Here is a 20,033-nt window from a genome sequence, read left to right as displayed (position 1 = left end):
AGATGCCCTGGATGGTTGGGAGCACGGTCCCAGTGGTGTACTGGGACGTCTTCACCACTCACTGAAGGGCATTGCAGTTGTGGATGTAGCAATTCTCGTACCAGGCCGTGATGCAACTGGTCTGGATGCTCTCAATGGTGCAGCAGTGATATTTGGAGAGGACTCGGTGTGGCAAGCCACATTTCTTCAGCCAATGTAGGAAGTAGAGAAGCTGTTGAGCCCTCTTGACAACAGTGGTGGTATTGTTGTTCCATGACAAGCCCTTGGTGATGTGGATGCCGTGGAACTTAACATTTGACATGTTTTTGTGTATTTGAATCATTTAGCAGACACTCTTATCCAGAGCAACTTACAGTAGTGAGCTCATACATTTTCATATTTGTTCGTACTCGTCCCCTGTCGGAATCGAACCCACAACCCTGGCGTTGCAGGTGCCACGCTCTACCAACTGAGCCTAATGGGACCAACTCTACTGCAGTTAAGTTGTTGTGGATTGGGGCATTTTCCCTCCTCTGCTTCCTGAAGTCAACAACCAACTCCTTTGTTTTGCTGACGCTGAGGGACAGGTTGTTGTCATAACACCACAATGCCAGTTCACTTACCTCTTCCCTATAGGCTGACTCGTTGTTGATGGTTATCAGGCCTACAACCGTGGTGTTGTCAGTAAACTTCATTATGGAGTTGGTGTCATGTAAATCCACACAGTTGTCGGTGAACAGGGAGTACAGCATAGGACTGAAGACACACCCCTGTGGGGTCCCTGTGTTAGGAGTCAATGTGGAGGAGGTGTTGTTGCCAAACTGCACATCCTGTGGTCTGCCTGTTAGTAAGTCCAGGATCCAGTTGCAGAGAGTGGTGTCCAGACCCAGGGTTCTGAGCTTGGTGTCGAGCTTGGAGGGAACAATAGTGTTGAATGCTGAACTGTAGTCAACAGTATTCTTACACAGGTATTGCCATAATTCTTCTTGGATCACTAAAATTAGGATCTGTTTTAATCTATTTCATAATTATTTTTATGTTTATTGATCAGATATTATGCATTTTAGCACAATTTCCTCAACTACCAGCGGGGAAAAAAGTTAAAAACAAATTAATTTCTAAAATGTTTTAACATTGCCCACCTAATGAAAAGGCCTGAGTTAAACATAACACTGAAAACCAATATATTTCAAATAAATTTTGTTTTATTTTGTCACCTTTTCTGGATCTTGTTTTTTGCCATAATTACATGTTATTTTTATGTACACAAATTTAATAAAGAACAAATGGCATACTATCAGATTGAGCCAAAATTACTGACATTGAAATTGTATTTTTCCTAATATTTCCTAAAAATGGTGTTTGAAAAAGTCTTGATGATGATGATAAACTGAAGTCATATGGTGGCAAAATCTAAATGATATCACAAACATTTAAGTTACTGACAACTGCTGCTACCTGTGCGTTTAGTACTTGCTGGATATTTATATTTCTGTATGTTCATCATAAATGTGCAAATTGTATAATCTACCTGTCAAATTGCTTGTCCATGATGAAATGTGCGTGTGTGTTTATCAGCCAATCACAGAACAAGATCGAGTTCTGCAGAAGGACCCAAAGTCGTCGTATTCGCGCATGGATGATTTTATTTTTTATTAAAGTTGTACACTTGTATCTATTGAACACTTCGTATACTTTTTTTCATTGCATTTTGAATATGCTTACATTTTATATAATTTGTCAACCATATCCAAATAATACATACAATTTTTGTCCATTCCAACATAAATTGTGTCAGGCATGATTATGGTCAGGTTATTGGAGTCCTCAATGGTCAAACTCTGGACGACGTTCTTGCATTTAAAAGCCAAGTACTGTGGCTGTTATTTAATATTATGACACCGTTGAAGTGTAAGGGGACACCATATCAAGAAAATCAGATATTATTTCTCAGAGTGGACGGCAAGTGGCAGCCAGAGAATGGCTCAAATGTTGGTGCTTCTCTCGACGGCTGCTTTGCCTTTACGGATCGCAGTAAAACCTTGTGTACGCAGTTCAGTGGTGTCGGCAAAGAATGTATCTGTGCTGCCCGTCTACCGTGGCTGTTCTGTCAGGGTAAGATTGTTTTATGTGATTATTCAGCCAACTGAAATTAGGTGTACGCTAATTAGCCATTCTAGTTAGCTAGTTCTATAGCGTTACAGCATACAATCAATCCGTGGCTAGAACTGTTATGACTGTCAGGACTATCTGTGCCTCTTAACTAAACTCCGCAACAACAAAAGTCACTTTTTTAGGACCCTGTCTTTCAAAGATAATTAGTAAAAATCCAAATAACTTCACAGATCTATATTGTTAAGGGTTTAAATACGGTTTCCCATGCTTGTTCAATGAACCATAAACAATTAATGAACATGCACCTGTGGAACGGTCGTTAAGACACCAACATCTTACAGACGGTAGGCAATTAAGGTCACAGTTATGAAAACTTTGGACACTAAAGAGGACTTTCTTCTGACTCTGAAAAACACCAAAAGAAAGATGCCCAGGGTCCCCGCTCATCTGCATGAACGTGCCTCCTAGCAGCATGCCAAAGGCATGAGGACTGCAGATGTGGCCAGGGCAATAAATTGCAATGTCTGTGCTGTGAGACGCCTAAGACAGCGCTACAGAGAGACAGAATGGACAGCTGATCGTCCTTGCAGTGGCAGACCACGTGTAACAACATCGGTACATCTGACCATCACAACTGCCTGAGTTACACCAGGAATGCACAATCCCTTTATCAGTGCTCAGACTGTCTGCAATAGGCTGAGCGAGGCTGGACTGAGGGCTTGTAGGCCTGTTATAAGGCACCAGACAACACCGGCAGCGTCACCCATGGGCACAAATCCACTGTCGCTGGACCATACAGGACTGGCAAGAAGTGCTCTTTACTGGCGAGTTGTGGTTGTCTCACCAGGGGTGATGGGTGGATTCGTGTTTATCGTTGAAGGAAGGAGTGTTACACCGAGGCCTGTATTCTGGATTGGGATCGCTTTGGAGGTGGAGAGTCCGTCATGGTCTGGGGCGGTGTGTCACAGCATCATCGGACTGAGCTCGTTGTCATTGCAGGCAATCTCAACCCTGTGTGTTACAGGGAAGACATCCTCCTCCCTCATGTGGTACCCTTCCTGCAGGCTCATCCTGACATGACCCTCCAGCATGACAATGCCACCAGCCATACTGCTTGTTCTGTGTGTGATTTCCTGCAAGACAGGAATGTCAGTGTTCTCTGGCCAGCGACGAGCCTGGATCTGCAAATCTGGTGTAGTCCATGAGGAGGAGATGCACTGCAGTACTTAATGCAGCTGGTGGCCACACCAGATACTGATTGCTACTTTTGATTTTTACCCCCCCTTTGTTCAGGGACACATTATTCAATTTCTGTTAGTCACATGTCTGAAATTTGTTCAGTTTTTGTCTCAGTTGAATCTTTTGTGTAAATGTTTGTATGAACATATGTTAAGTTTGCTGAAAATTAACAGTTGACAGTTTCTCTTTTTGTTGCTAAATTTAGCTAACATAGCTACTAACGTTACTAGGCAGTAGCTCAACTGACTAGCCAAGTAGCTAGCTAAACCAGCTATGATAACTCTAAATGCTTTCCTCTTCAGATTCTTGCACAAAATAAGTTGTCATCTCATGGATTATATTCATCTCATGGACTACTTTACTCTGCTGAGCCTCCAAAAGGTAAGACCCAAGAGATGTGTCTAAAAAATGTCCTGTGTTAGACTGCATAGTTCTGCAGTTCATGAAGCTAATGGAAATTCAGATCAACTTATCTTTTGATGTAAGATCTCCATAAGGGAGATCTCCATAAGGGAGATCTTACTCATAAAGATTGGTTTAAGCGTCGACCTAGGCTGCCCTGACTCACTCTCCCAACCTAGATGGGTTCTATTAATCAACACTGGCTGGACCAATGTAATGCTATCATTCACTCTTGCTTGGCAAAGGGAAGGAATCACGTGGCAGGGGAGGCCGTCGAAGTGGCAGGAAAAGAGCAGGGGAAAATTGGTGGAGCCGCATGAAGAAGGTATGTGCTGTGAATGGTCTGTCTTACAGTATTACTCCCTATCCCATTGCTTCCCAACCAGAGGTACTTGAAGACTCATGAGACTGTAGGCTAACTGCTAAAATGCATATGAGGGTGTACTCCAGGCAGAGCGAAATTCAGTTGGTGGCACAGTAACCAAAACCTTTTGGGAACCACCGCCCTATTCTGAGGGATGTTTACATCTACTCGTGTGATTTTTCTGAATGCAGATGCTTCAACATGGGACTTTTTAAAAGGATTTTTCTCCTATGTTGACCCTTTCCTCTGCCTTACTAGGGAGACATCCCATGGGATGAGAAGGAGTTCCGTGCCCTGGCAATGTTAGTAACTGGGATATCATCTGCCGCACTCTACAATCAGTTCAGTGACACAGCAAAGGAGATCACCTGGAAGGACTTTGTCCATCATTACCTTGGCAGAGGAATGGTAAGAACAAAATGAAACAATTCAGTGAGATTACTGTACATGGAAATGCATGCTGATTTTTAATATTCTTGATGTAATTGTTCAGTTACAGAACTTATTTTTTTGTTTCCATCGATTTGTCATGTCGGTTTCTTTACAACTAGGCCTTCCTAAACAGTTTATTCTCTTCACAGGTTGACCGTTTAGTGGTTGTCAACAAACAGTATGTGAGAGTCATTCTATTACCAGGAGCTGATGAGGTACGTGGAAACGGACCATTCCCTGGATCTGAAACGGTGACAAACTTTAGACGATAGCATGATGACTCGCTTGATTTAGATTCACTCAGGATGAATCATCTTTCAGTAGAATATAGCAAACAAGGTTTAAATGAAGTTAGTATTTTGTGGTTACATTGGAAGCTGCAGCCTTATCGACGAGGTTGACGTTATTGACGTGTGTTGGTGGTCTTTCCCCAGAGCCAAGTGTGGTTTAACATCGGTAGTGTGGACACCTTCGAGAGGAACTTGGAGGTGGCTCACGATGAGCTGGGCGTGGAGTCCTCTCATAGGACAGCTGTTGTGTACAGCTCAAATCGTGACTGGTGAGTTAATACACACGGGCTGTGCTGTTAATCACATTTTAATAGAAATTGCCATATTGACATGCGCAATATCCATATCGCTGCGACTATTTGAAACGCCACTTAGCTGTCTGTAACACCATTTTTTTTAATGTATTTACTTTTGATTTATTGCTCGAGTTGGTGCAGTTCTATCTCTCCTATTTTTGACACTTCCCAATCCCACACACACACCAAGCCCCGTCCTCTGTCTCTTAAGTAGGTAGTTCCTCATGCTCGAGATTACTCTGCATGCATTCACCAAACACCATGCAGTCAACCGATTTTTCTAAACCGGAACAATGAGCATTTCCACTGATTCTTTAAAGACCTGCTCCAGAACTTTGACTAGGAAGTATTTTTTCCAAACTTACCGCATTGGGTTGGATGTGTTTTAATGTGTAGTTCATACATGCAGAATTTATCTTAAATAGCCACAATCTCAAGTTTGAAAGCGACTGTTTTCTGAAAGCCATACTAGGGTATTTCCCCCACATTGGGCCAGCCCCATAACAATTTGAGTTTCATCCAATGAGCTTCAGCCCCTCTCCATTTGAGTGACAGCTAGCAAGATGCACACAGCAGACTGAGGGGAAGCAATGACGTGGCGCACATATCTGTATGTGATGTAGTACCCATTTTCTGGGGCCCACTTTTTGCTCATGAATGCTACACTGAACAAAAATATAAACACAACATATAAAGTTTTGGTCCCCAAACATGAGCTGTTAAAAGTCCCAGAAATGTACAAAAAGCTTACTTATCAACAAAAAAAAAATATCTTAGTGAGCATTTCTCCCTTGCCAATCCATCTGACGGGTGTGGTGTATCAAGAAGCTGATTAAACGGCATAATCATTACACAGGTGCACATTGTGCTGGGGACAATAAAGGGCCACTTTAAAATGTGCAGTTCAGTCACACAACACCATGCCACAGATGTCTCAAGTTGAGGGAGCGAGCTATTTGCATGCTGACTGCAAGAATGTCCACCAGAGCTGTTTGTAGAGAATGTAATATTAATTTTTCTACCATAAGCTGCCAATGTTGTTTTAGAAAATTTGGCAGTGCGTCCAACCGGCCTCCCAACCACAGACCATGTGTAAATGCCAGTCCAGGACCTCCACATCCGGTTTCTTCACCTGCGGGATCGTCTGTAATAAAGCCCTTTTGTGGGGATGAACTCATTCTGATTGGCTGGGTCTGGCTCCCCAGTGGGTGGTCCTGGCTGCCAAGTGGGTGGGCCTACCCATGGTGGCTGCACCCCTGCCTAGTCATGTAAAATCCATAGATTAGTGCCTAATTTTTCAATTGACTGATTTTCTTATGAACTGTAACTCAATAAAATCTAATTGCTTTGTTTAAATTTTTATTCAGTATACTTTCAGAAATACTGGCTAAAAAGTATACAAGTACCAGAGAATCTCTTTTAATATAAATCCACATTTTCTATATTTTACTATTAGTTTGTAACTTGTTCTCTGCAAAATGCTAGTTAGTTGGTCTTTAGCAAGCTGCAAATGTGCCCCAAAAAATGCTAATCTATAGCTAGCAGGCTAGCTAAATCCACTGATAGGGAAAATCCTGCTAGCAAACCTTTGCTCTAATACAGGCCGGTACCAGTGGTCGAGTATATCAGCATTTTTTTGTGCAACAGTTTTCTTAATCAGAGGAAAAGGCAAATAATATTCTGTTTGTCTGAATGTACCCATCGATTTCAATCTAATTAGGTTTCCATGGCAACCAACTCTTCCCTTTTTCATTTGTCATGCCAAACAAAAGTGCCCACTGTGTTCCAACCATAAAATTAGAATGATTATTCTATGAACAGTTTGCCCAAGTGAGTTGATCTATAATATCTAGTGAAATTGTAATCACAATATTTGGTACAAAAATTGCAATTTGATTATTTGCCCATATCGTGCTGCCCTAACTTGTTTGTATATCCTTGGGGGAACCTACAAATTACATTTAAATTGAATCTCAACCCCTTACCCTAATTGTAAACCTACACTTAAAATAGCGTTTGTCCTCATGGGGATGTGGGAAATGTCCCCACATTTTACTATTCTTGAGGGGATTTTGGGTATACACGAGGCTAGAAAAATACTACACACACCTCAGCAATTCATGCCTCCACCGGGCTAGACTCTTGCTCACCCCAAAATTGGAGGCAGACTTGAGTCAAATTTCACAATCAAGCTGATGTTTTAACTGAGACCTTTTATAATTTGTCCTCCTACAGGACATTATTGATGCACGTGATCTCCACCCTGGGGCTGATTGGTTTCCTGCTCTTCTCCCTGCGACGGAGACCAATGGGAGGTGGTGATTGGACCGACTTCACCCAATCCAGCATAAGCGAATCACCAGCGAAGATGATGGACAACATAAACACCAAGTTCAAGGATGTTGCCGGCTGTGAGGAGGCCAAGCTGGAGATCCTGGAGTTTGTTAACTTCCTGAAGAACCCCCAGCAGTACCTGACCCTGGGGGCCAAGATCCCAAAGGTAAGAGATGGGACATCTGCAGTCATACTAGTCCTGAAACACCTTTCAATGTAACGTCAAGGGAGAAAATGTGTTTTGATTTTAGATGTGGTATGACTTTTCACAACCCATCACAAGTGAATGTCCCTTTTTTTAGACTTTCATATCAGACACTGTTTCAGGTATTTTAAATCTCATGTGTGTGTTCTCAGGGTGCTGTGCTCTCTGGACCTCCAGGCACAGGCAAGACCCTGCTGGCCAAAGCCACAGCAGGAGAAGCCAACGTCCCCTTCATCACAGTCAATGGCTCAGAGTTCCTGGAGATGTTTGTGGGTGTTGGGCCTGCCAGGGTGAGTACACAATAGAGCCAGAGGGAACACTTACTGCTGACTTCATAACATCCATTTCAAGTCAAATTATGCACATTTTAGATTATAGCTGAAAGTAGTTATAGCTAGCTAACCACAGGGATACATTTCGATCCATTTTACTGGAAATACTTTGCTTAGAGGCTGTGAATGAAGCTGTTTTAAGGACCTAGTATTCTCCCTGTAGGTGAGAGACATGTTTACCTTGGCCCGGAAGAACGCCCCTTGTATCCTGTTCATAGATGAGCTAGACGCGGTGGGCCGCAAGAGGGGCGGGGGAGATTTTGGGGGCCAGAGTGAGCAGGAGAACACTCTCAACCAGCTGCTAGTGGAGATGGATGGTAAGTATGGGTGAAAGTTTCCCCATCTAATATCACTATCATAATGTTTGTTAATTGGATATGTGTCCCCTGTTTGTTACTCTGTGATTTCATTTGTTATAAAGCTGTTATTGTCCACCATTACTCTAAATGGTTTACTTTGATCTGTAATGCATATACTAAGTTTCATTCCCTGGTATTTTTCTTCTAGGGTTCGATACCAGCACTAACGTGGTTGTCCTGGCGGGTACCAACAGACCGGACATCTTGGATCCTGCACTCATGAGGCCTGGTAGATTTGACAGGCAGATTTACATAGGTATGGAATCATAAAATTAAACTGGAGCTCAGGCAATTTCAGTGTTATGTCAACTTGCTGTATATTTGTATTGATATCTAATACCATTCGGTAAGACTATGTACACCTTACGTAAGGACTTCATAACACATTTTATAACCCATACATAACAATTTTAAAATCAGCAGACTATATGAGCATGTCCACGTTTCAGGCCCACCTGACATCAAAGGCAGAGCGTCCATCTTCAAAGTGCACTTACAGCCCATTAAACTGGACCCTGCTATGGCCAAAGACGGATTGGCCAGGAAGATGGCTGCCGCCACACCAGGCTTCACTGGCAAGTTGAGCTGCTCTGTGTGAGAAGATGCCATGTTGATTATCTTGACTTTTTAAACATCCTCTCGGTCTTCATCAGGAGCCGACATAGCTAACGTGTGCAACGAAGCTGCCCTAATCGCTGCTAGACATCTCAACCCACATGTGGAAGGAAAACACTTTGAGCAGGCCATCGACAGGGTCGTCGGCGGTGGGTACAATGTCTTCCATCGCCTTCTCTTATTGTGTCGTCTCTGCTTTGTAAATGTTACATATTTAGGAAGATTGGGTGGGGATTCAATGGAAACTTCCATTATTTCTCTCTCGCTATCTCCCTGTAGGTCTTGAGAAGAAGACCCAGGTGCTGCAGCCCAATGAAAAGAAGACTGTAGCATACCATGAGGCTGGACATGCAATAGTGGGCTGGTTCTTGGAACATGCTGACCCACTGCTGAAGGTAATGCCCTCTTTTAAAGGCCTTGTTTTGTTTATTTGGTCGGGGGTTGCCAAACGAATAAGTAATATTACTATTAAAAAAGGTTTTTGAGCACTGCATACTATAAACTCTGCAGAACCCTCCACTCCTTTGTTGGTGTGAGTGAAGGCCAGCTGTTTGGCCTCTGACCTACACATGATTCAATAAAAGGAGACCTGTGAGACTTCTTAGTCATTATACTGTCCAACCATGAGTCTGAGCTTACTAGATCCCTGTGAAGGTAGCAGTCTGCAGTGGCCTCTTTGTGTGGCAGTTGAGGTCATTTCACGAGGTGCCCTATGTCAGTTTGTTTTGAAGCCTAGCCACAGTGTTGGGCTATGATTTGATGTGAATTATTTAATACATGATTCAACCACATGTGCATACAGTGAGATGGTGTCATGAAAAGACATGGCATTTTTAAATTGTTACTGGAAATTTGAGCAGATAATTTCTCTTAATGTGATTTATGTACGTACCATATTTATATTTTATCAATCAGATACAAATATCAGCCAGGATCCGAATGACACTTTACTCTTTGTGCGCATCACCCATAGATATTAAATCACCTGCATGTGTAGGAGTGGGCCATTGCTCAAGGATTTGATTGATCAGGATTCGCATTTGCCGACGCCAATGGCGACAAGTGTTCTTACTGGGTACCTTCCATTACGAAAATGTGGTGCCTGTCATTTGACTGGCAGCGTTTTAATTGACCGGATCCATATGCGTTGGTTGTGCAACCTGATTAGGGGGTCCTCCCACGGTGCTCAGAATGCCAGAAATCACATTTTTAGATTATTGGCGTTCAGTTTAACAGAACATGCAACTCTGATTCGACCATGTGCGTCGTTCTTACCGAATTCCGATGTTAGAATACATAGGTGGCGCGAGCAAAAGGCTCGGACGCTTTTCCTCAAGTACATTTAATTAAATAGCCAAAATTAGAAAAGGAAAAAAATAGGCTATATTAGAAAGCATGATTTGGCCACAGAGGAACATTAGCTTAAGAAAGAAGTTATGGCTTGTTTTAAATCGCATAGACTAGGTTCGGGAAGGGGCCGCAATTTGTGCAGAGCGAGCAGCAAATACCAAATTGAGTTACGACAGTCAGTGAAAGGCAGAGACTCAGCCAGGGATATCGCAATAATTCAAAATGCAGTCACGACAGAAATGGATATTGCTGTAAATAGAAGACATTGAAAAGACTCCAATCTGTCTTAATATCAACTTAATTGAGTAGCGTATCTTATTAGCACCAGCGGAGAACATCGGCCATATCCCCAGTAAGTGTGCATATTCACTGTCTATCATTGGGTCATTGCCAATTTTGTTAGTTTTTTTTTAACAATTTCTTCCAGGTTAGTTGGAAGTCATACTGTATTTGTCTCCCCTTAGGCCCAGAGTTGGCTAGCCTGTAACTTGTCATTTTAGCAGAATATTTTTGAATGTCTAAAGTCATACAATGTAGTATAATTGCATGAAATGTGTTGATGAAAGGACAACATTTTCCTGTGATATAGCCATGGCCTACTCCACTACTTTTTGCGAACAGTGATTATTAGACTATCTTACATATGTCTGCAAATGTGAGAATGCTTCATTATAAATGTGCATTTATTAGCTTCCCCGAACGTGAAACCCATGCACCGCCTAACTGTCCACATTTACTTTTCTTCAGCCAACAAGATGAGTAACGAACATCAAAATCACCAGCCTATATCTATCTACTATCCCCCATAGTAAAAAGTTTACCTAATGCTTGTCCTTCTGTGCCAGAATGAAATGGCCTATTCCAAACAGACTCTGTGACAGTTATCTGATGATGGATCCCAAATTTATACAACCAGAAGGCTTATGGGCTACATGCAGAAAACATAAAAAAAGCAATGCGTCTCATGCAACAGATCAAAACGTTTAGCTTAAAATGTTGATAAACCATTATTTATTCACATAAGTGCAGAAATGAGCACAAGGCATCAGGCAACACAGGAATGTTCGTTCAGTAATGTAATTTGCGGGACAACACCATTGTTACCGAGATGAAGATATCCATTGGACATGTAGGAGGGAATATGACTAGGATTGTGCCTTTGGCTGCTGGAAAATGAAATATAAAGGCTACTAGTTTCAATGGCGTAAGGAAGTCTTTATAAAATGAAATAACTGCCTGGTGGGAAAAATGTCTAGTGTACTTTGAAGCAAGGTAAATGTGTAGTTTTATGTAGTAAAACGTTAAGGTTTTAAACAATTAAGTACGTGTTTTCGAAATGCATAGGTTTCCAGCTCATTGCAAAGTGGTGTGAAGCGCTGAAGCCTGCGCTAGTTGCCTGTGCACTTGAATGGCATATGGGAATCTCGCTTCAATTTACCATTTTGAGGGAGAAAAATATATTTTTTATTTATATATCTTTTTACATGTGATTGCCTTTAGAATTGTTGCGCAATGATGGGGCTTATTAAAGCACACGTTTCACTCCAGCATCAACAAACCGCTTTTAGAGCTGTATCAGCAGCTCTCACGCTACACGACTGGTATTTCAATCAATGACTCGGTTAAAATGAAATATTTCTCAATGCGATTTTTTTTCTCCTCCTACTGGACAATTGACCAGCTCCAATTGTATTTATCGGCTTTTAATTTTTTTTTTTTTTTTTTACAAAATCCGGCTATTACCAGCTAACTGAAACACTGTCCGACACAAAGACATTACAGACAAAATACTTGCGCACACGTCAATGTTTTTAAATGCATCTATGAGTTAAACATACAGTACATGTCAGGAGGGAGACACAGTTGGACGTTGCAGCAGCAGGTAGGCCTAGCCTATAAAGAACAAACTAGTAACTACGTAGCCAATTCAAAATATATATTGTACCTGCTAGTTAACATTGTTTTCATGTCTTGACCTAAACTTTCCAATGACACTCGCAAATAAGGCCATACAACGTTGATTTACATTTAGGAAAGATTCATTTTAAACTTTTATTTTTTTAAACAAATGATTCACTTCCTCACAGTGAATTGAATCATGTGACTCAAGAGTCTTAACAGTAATTTTAGGGAAAAAGATTAGATGTAGCACTTCTCTTGCATTATGTGGCTTCAACTTGTTTTGCAGATGTACTTCCAGTTGATTTGGGAATCCAATGTATGGGACATTGCAACTCAATAGATGCTAGTCAGCCTGCAAAGTAAACACAATTTTATTTTACCTTTATTTAACCAGGCAAGTCAGTTAAGAACAAATTCTAATTTTCAATGACTGCCTGTGGGTTAACTGCCTGTTCAGGGGCAGAACGACAGATTTGCAACCTTCCGGTTACTAGTCCAACGCTCTAACCACTAGGCTACCCTGCCGCCCCAGAAAAGGTACATTTCCTGAAGAGAATTTGTGGGCTTGCTTCAGCAGAATACAATTATTTGTAGCCTACCACAGCCATTTAATTTTCGATATATATTATACTTTGTGGGGCATTAAGTGCCTTGCACAACGAACGAAGATGGTGCATGGGATCAGAGCACCCTACCTGTGTTGATATACTTTCATAGAGACGCTGCAAATTGTTGGTCATGGAAACTTGGTTAAGTCATGGAGAAGTCATAAAATTCCATCTGTCAAAATGTGTATGAACCCTGGATTTGTAAAGTGGATTTTCTTTCACTATTCTAATGCCATGTGTTCCTCTTCTCTTCCTCTAGGTGTCCATCATCCCCAGAGGGAAGGGGTTAGGGTATGCCCACTACATTCCCAAGGAACAGTACCTGTACACGCGGGAGCAGCTGTTAGACAGGATGTGTATGATGCTGGGAGGACGTGTGGCTGAACAGGTCTTCTTTGAGAAAATCACCACAGGAGCTCAGGATGACCTGAAGAAGGTCACCCAGTCAGCCTATGCACAGGTACTGCAAGGATCATCAACTAGGTTAAGCCCCGGGACTTTTTTCTGGAGCGGATGGTCAAATTGACAGCAAGAAGCCCAAACAGAGATGTTTGACTAAAACATAATCATTTGAAACCTTCCTTACATTTTGTATCCTATCACGTGTCTGTATACTTGGGAACAGATGTCTTAAGTCAGTCACTTGGTGCTTGTTTTCCTGACGTTTTTACAGTCATGTCAAAATGTAAATTCCACACAAGGTTATCTGGATTTCGCCTATCGGATAGGATTAAATGCGTAGAAATAGGAGTCCCCATTCAAGTCAATGATTCGTCTGTTCTATTCATTCTATTTCTATGCATTTCATAATCTCTTATAGGTGAAACCTAGATGGCTTTTGAAAAACTGTGCCCAGAGCTTTTTAAATGACTCCCCAGATAGTCAAAAAAGCAATGGTCACAATTCAACAATATTGATAGGAATTTGTTTTGGGAAGTGTTGCTTTGTCATAGTACCTGTTCTATTTATGATTCCCCCCCCCCCCCACACACACACACACACACACACACACACACACACACACACATCACTTCTGCCCTCCAGGTAGTGCAGTTCGGGATGAGTGAGAAGGTAGGCCACGTGTCGTTTGACCTGCCTCAGCAGGGGGAGATGGCGATGGATAAACCTTACAGCGAGGCCACGGCAGAGCTCATAGACCAGGAGGTCCGAGACCTGGTGGACAGCGCCTACCAGAGGACCATGGAGCTCATTATGGACAAGAGGGAGTGTGTGGACATGGTGAGACTTGCATTGACCTACATGAACATCATGTCGTTCCAAGATTTTCAGAGTACTCTTTATGCTGTCTTATCAAGGGTACACCATCTAAACTCAGCAGAAAAAGAGACGTCCTCAAACTGTCAACTGTTTATTTTCAGCAAACTTAACATATGTTCATACACTTACACAAGATTCAACAACAGACAAACTAAACAAGTTCCACATACATGTGACTAACATAAATGGAATGTGTCCCTTACCCGAGAGGTTATGTGGAACGTTAGCATCCCACCTGGCCAACATCCAGTGAGATTGCAGAGCGCCAAATTCAAATATAGAAATACTCATTAGAAAAACATGTTTAAAGATGAACTTCTTGTGAATCCAACCACTGTCAGATTTCAAAAATGCTTTACGGTGAAAGCATACCTTACAATTATTTGAGAACATAGCCCAGCAGACAAATCATTACAAACAGTAACCAGCCAAGTATAAGAGTTACACAAGTCAGAAATAGAGAATTAATCCCGTACCTTTGCTCTTCATGTTTGTACTCAGAAGACATTCATTTATTCAATAAATGTTCCTTTTGTTCGATAGTCTCTTTATATCTGAACCTCTTTTGTTCGCGTTTTCTTCAGTAATCCACAGGCTCAAACGCAGTCTCAACAGGCAGACAAAAAATCTATGTATCCGTAAAGTCCATAAACATGTCAAACGATGATTATATTCAACCCTTGGGTTGTTTTTAGCCTAAATGATCTACAATATTTCAACTGGACAATAACATCGTCAATATAAAAGGTAAACAAAGGCAATCTCTCTGGTCGCGCATGAATAAGCTCTGACACGGCAGGGTCCACTCATTCAGACTGCTCTTATTCCCTCATTTTTCAGAATACAACCCTGAAACAATTTCTAAAGACAAGACATCTAGTGGAAGGCATAGGAACTGTAATTTGAGTCCTAAGTCAATAGATACTGTAATGGCATTGAATAGAAAACTACAACAAAAAATTCCTACTTCCTGAATTAATTTCTCAGGTCGCCTGCCAAATCAGTTCTGTTACACTCAGACATTATTTTAACAGTTTTGGACATTTTTGCGTTTTCTATCCAAATCTACTAATTTATATTATATGCATAGCCTATCTTCTGGGCCTGAGTAGAAGGCAGTTTAATTTTGGTATGCTTTTCATCCAAAATTCCAAATGCTGCCCCCTACCTTAGAAGTTAACAAAGGGGGAGGTCCATGTCTGTTCTGGCCACCAGCTGCGTTTAGTACTGCAGTGCATCTCCTCCTCATGGACTGCACCAGATTTGCCAGTTCATGCTGTGAGATGTTACCCCACTCTTCCACCAAGGCACCTGCAAGTTCCTGGACATTTCTGGGGGGATTGGCCCTCACCCGCCAATCCAACAGGTCCCAGACGTGCTCAATCGGATTGAGATCCGGGCTCTTCGCTGGCCATGGCAGAACACTGACATTCCTGTCTTGCGAGAAATCACTCACAGAATGAGCGGTATGGCTGGTGGCATTCTGATGCTGGAGGGTCATGTCAGGATGAGCCTGCAGGAAGGGTACCACATGAGGGAGGAGGATGTCTTCCTTGTAACATACGGGGTTGAGAGTGCCTGCAATGACAACGAGCTCAGTCCGATGATGCTGTGACACACCTCCCCAGACCATGACGGACCATCCACCTCCAAATCGACCCTGCTCCAGAGTACAGGCCTCGGTCTAACACTCATTCCTTTGACGATAAACCCCAAACCGACCTTCACCCCTGAGACACAACTGGGACTTGTCAGTGAACTTTTTGCCAGTCCTGTCTGGTCCAACGACAGTGGGTTTGTGCCCATAGGTGATGTTGCCGGTGATGTCTGGTGAGGACCTGCCTTACAACAGGCCTACAAGTCCTCCGTCCAGCCTCTGTCTATTGTGGACAGTGCGCTCTAATGGAGGGATTGTGTGTTCCTGGTGTAACTCGTGCAGTTGCCATCCTGTACCTGTCCCGAATGGTATGATGTTCAGCTGTACCGATCCTGTGCAGGTGTTACACATGGTCTGCCACTGCGAGGACGATCAGCTGCCCGTCCTGTCTCCCTATAGCGCTGTCTTAGGCATGTACGGATTTGCCCATTTATTGCCCTGGCCACATCTGCAGTCCTCATGTCTCCTTGCAGCATGTTTAAGGCATGTTCACACCGATGAGCAGGGACCCTGGGGATCTTTCTTTAGTTTTTTTTCAGAGTCAGTAGAAAGGCATCATTAGTGTCCTAAGTTTTCATAACTGAGCTTAATTGCCTACTGCCTGTTAGTGTCTTAATGACCATTCCACAGGTGCATGTTTATTAATTGTTTATGGTTCTTTGAATAAGCATGGGAAACTGTGTTTAAACCCTTTACAATATAGATCTTTGAAGCTATTTGGATTTTTATGAAGTCTTTGAAATATTTTTTTTTTCTGCGCTAAAACAACCTAGTTGTCCCTAGAGCTGCTCTTTGGCTCTGTCATTCCTGATGTGTCATGAATGTCACTGAGCTCACTGCAACATTACTGTTCTTTTCCTCTCTCCCCAGGTGGGGAAGTGTCTCCTAGAGAAGGAGGTCCTGTACAAGGCGGAGCTGCTGGAGCTGCTGGGGCCACGGCCGTTTAAGGAGAAGCTGACATATGAGGAGTTTGTGGAGGGGACTGGCAGTTTTGAAGAGGACGCCAGCCTGCCAGAGGGCCTGAAGGACTGGAACCAGGAGAGGGGACGTAGCTGAGGAGCCTGCCCCAGTTAAGGAGAAACGGGACCAATAGGCAGGACATCCAGTGACTGGCGACCTCTTAACCTAAAACCTATCTCAGCACAACACGCATCACTTCAATCATGTAGCCTAGGCAGAAGGGAGGGTTTGGGTGGACTTAGCATAGTACAGTGTCCAGGGACCTATTTATCGGAGTTCAAAGCAAACTTTCAAGCCCAAATTCAGATCTTTCATTCCCATTTTTGGGGTAAGCCACATTTTACTCAAAGGAAAAATATGATTGACAGTGGATGCATTGATTTGCTCTTTTTTTAGGACTTTGATTTACTTCTCTCTCCACATATGTTTCATATGTTTGTCATAACTGAATCATGTACAGTCGGGTACAAAATGATTGGCACACTTGATGAAGATGAGCAAAAAATACTTTATAAAATAAATGCATAGTGAGCTATATTTTTATGGGACTTTTTTTATAATACAATTGCTCCCAGAAGGGTAATCAAAATTATTTGCACCCTGTTTTTCAATACTGTTGAATATCTCACCTAAGGGCACTGAACCTTTTTTTCCTAAAATGTTTTATGAGATTGGAGAACATATTTGGAGTGATCTTAGACTATTACTCCATACTGAATCTTCCCAGATCCTTGATATTCTTTGTCTGCCCTTATGGACTCAATTCAAACCACAGATTTTTTGAATGGGGTTCAAGTCTGGATACTGAGTTGGCCATGTCAAAATGTTGATTTTTGTGGTCAATTAACCATGTTCTTTTGTGGAATTTGATGTGTGCTTGGGGTTATTGTCTTGCTGGAAGATCCACTTGTGGCCAAGTTCAAGCCTCCTGGCAGAGGCAGCCAGGTTTTTGGCTAAAATGTCCTGGTACTGGGTGAATTTCACTGCACCATTGACCTTAATATCTTACACAAGGTATGGGGTTCATTCTTTTGACACCAAAGCACCACGGGTGTGCGTGGCCAAACAGCCTCAGTATTTTTATCTTTTCTCATCTTTATCAAGGGTGCCTATCATTTTGGACCTGACTGAACATCTGCACCATAAGACCAGATTGTTTTGATATGTTCAGCTATTTATTTAAAAAGGGACTTCCTCCCTGTAAAATGAAATTCACAACTGTATTTGTTTCCTTCCCTCAAATGAAGGCTACATTTCTAATCTTGTTCATCTTTATCTACCAATGACAGAGTTACTGGTTATGAAATATGCACTGCTTAGAGTATTCATATCGTAGTTCATCAAAATGCCAGAAATATACTTCCTTAGATGTGTGGCCATTTGCACTGCCTCCATCTCTCAGGCTTGCAATTGTAGGGTGTGAAAGCTTAAAGGGATACTTCAGGATTTTGGTAATGAAGCCCTTCATTTAGTTTCCAGAGTCAGATTAATTGTCTGATTTCAGTTTGAAAAAAGTTGCTAACTAGCATTAGTGCAATGCCTTGAAGTCTATGGTAATTGCTAGCATGCTAGTAGATTTCATAGACTTCCAGTCATTGCGTTAATGCTAGTTAGCATTGGCTCGCGAAACTACCTCTAACTTCTTTCATACTGGATGCAAAGACATAAATGGTGTCCGTGAGTTCATCAAACTCCGGCGACGTAGACAAAGGGCTCCGTTGTTCAAAATCCCGAAGTATCCCTTTGACCACAAATTATAACTGACTATGCTCAGCGAGTTTGTTTTTAAGGATGCTATGCTGCTCCAGGAGTGCGCTACTGTACATTTTTCAACAGCACATCTACAGAATTATAAACAAGTTGCTACCTCACTTCAAAGCGATGTATTAAACTCAATTGCCTTCGTATAGGTTTGTGACAATTTCCTGTATGTCAGTACTATAAATGTTTCCACCATTTTAACTGATCAGCACGGAAGATTCCTAATAGTTTATAATTATTGATTTAATACTCCAGTATTGTAAATATGTTTGCATAAAATGTATGTGTTGCTGGTGGTTTGGCTTGTGTGCACTTACCACTTTAACAGGCAAATGTACCTTATGTTCTCCAATTACTGGGGACAAAGTAGTTTTCCATTTGGATTATAAATAAGATGCTGTGTATGAAGGCAATGGGTATACTACCATGTATAAAGCATGTTTTTGTTTACTCTGCTTACTGCCACCAACCATCTGCTTGTAATTTCACAACTTTTAATGTTACTTTCAATAAACTGTTTGCATTTGATTTTGATTGCATTTGTGGTAATGTTTTAGTGTAGGTATTCATTTGAAGCTGTAAGGGGTTAAGCACAATGGAGTAATACTTTCAATGTCAAAGTACTTTTCAGTGCATGTTCTGAGACTAATGGAAAAATAAGTTTATATTCATTGTAATATGGCGTCTCACATGTAGTCCTCACCTAGTTCCAGTGCATTTGGAAATTATTCAAACCCTTTGACTTTTTCCACGTTACGTTACAGCCTTATCTTTAAATTTGATTAGATATTGCCCCTCCAATCTATGTGATAAGTATTCAGACCCTTCACTCAGTACTTTGAAGCACCTTTGTCATCTTGGGTATGACACTACAACCTTGGCACATGTATTTGGGGAGTTTCTCCCATTCTATGCAGATCCTCTCGAGCTCTGTCAGGTTGGCTGGGGAGCATTGCTGCACAGCGATTTTTTTCAGGTCTCCACAGATGTTCGATCAGGCTCTGGCTGGGTCACTCAAGGGCATTCAGACACTTGTCCCAAAGTCACTTGCGTTGTCTTGGCTGTGCTTGGGGTCATTGTCTTGTTGGAAGGTTAACCTTCGTCACATCTGAGGTCCAGAGCGCTCTGGAGCGGGTCTTCATCAGATGTCTCGGTACTTTAGTGCGTTCATCTTTGCCTCAATCCTGACGTCTCCCAGTCCCTGCTGCTGAATTACATCCCCACAGCATGATGCTACCACCACCATGCTTCACCGTAGGCATGGTGCCAAGATTCCTCCAGACGTGACGCTTGGCATTCAGGCCAAAGTGTTCAGGCTTGGTTTCATCAGACCAGAGAATCTTGTTTTAGGTCCCTTTTGGCAAACTCCAAGCAGGCTGTCATGTTCCTTTTACTGAGGAGTGGCTTCCATCTGGCCACTACCATAAAGGTCTGATTGGTGGAGTGCTGCAGAGATGGTTGTCCTTCTGGAAGGTTCTCCCATCGCCACAGAGGAACTCTGTCAGAGTGACCATCAGGTTTTTGGTCACCAACTTGACCAAGGACCTTCTCCCCT

The 20,033-nt window shown here is 42.2% G+C and overlaps 1 protein-coding gene across 1 annotated transcript; it reads left to right on the top strand.

The window, feature by feature from the left end:
• The first annotated feature begins 1,805 nt into the window (after positions 1 to 1,805).
• On the top strand, positions 1,806 to 19,006 carry LOC110493152 (AFG3-like protein 1). The gene is made up of 16 exons (XM_021567412.2): positions 1,806 to 2,094; positions 3,636 to 3,714; positions 3,981 to 4,060; positions 4,358 to 4,507; positions 4,681 to 4,746; positions 4,966 to 5,090; positions 7,353 to 7,617; positions 7,809 to 7,946; positions 8,152 to 8,305; positions 8,496 to 8,603; positions 8,797 to 8,922; positions 9,001 to 9,111; positions 9,242 to 9,357; positions 13,082 to 13,282; positions 13,867 to 14,061; positions 16,628 to 19,006. Exons 1-16 carry the CDS (start codon positions 1,960 to 1,962, stop codon positions 16,811 to 16,813), a joined length of 2,235 nt encoding a protein of 744 aa, XP_021423087.2. The 5' UTR covers positions 1,806 to 1,959; the 3' UTR covers positions 16,814 to 19,006.
• Positions 19,007 to 20,033: the final 1,027 nt, after the last annotated feature.

This window comes from Oncorhynchus mykiss, chromosome 2, assembly GCF_013265735.2.
Source record: "Oncorhynchus mykiss isolate Arlee chromosome 2, USDA_OmykA_1.1, whole genome shotgun sequence".
Classification (NCBI taxonomy): domain Eukaryota; kingdom Metazoa; phylum Chordata; class Actinopteri; order Salmoniformes; family Salmonidae; genus Oncorhynchus; species Oncorhynchus mykiss.
The sequence above is the reverse complement of the archived record's forward strand: the minus strand, read 5'-3'. Positions and strand labels throughout refer to the sequence as shown.

Coding starts and splice junctions, on each gene's coding strand:
- LOC110493152 (XM_021567412.2), top strand. CDS start 1,960: ATGGCTCAAATGTTGGTGCTTCTCTCGACGGCTGCTTTGCCTTTACGG. Junction 2,095..3,635: donor ACCGTGGCTGTTCTGTCAGG/GTAAGATTGTTT, acceptor TTTCCTCTTCAG/ATTCTTGCACAAAATAAGTT. Junction 4,061..4,357: donor GGTGGAGCCGCATGAAGAAG/GTATGTGCTGTG, acceptor CTGCCTTACTAG/GGAGACATCCCATGGGATGA.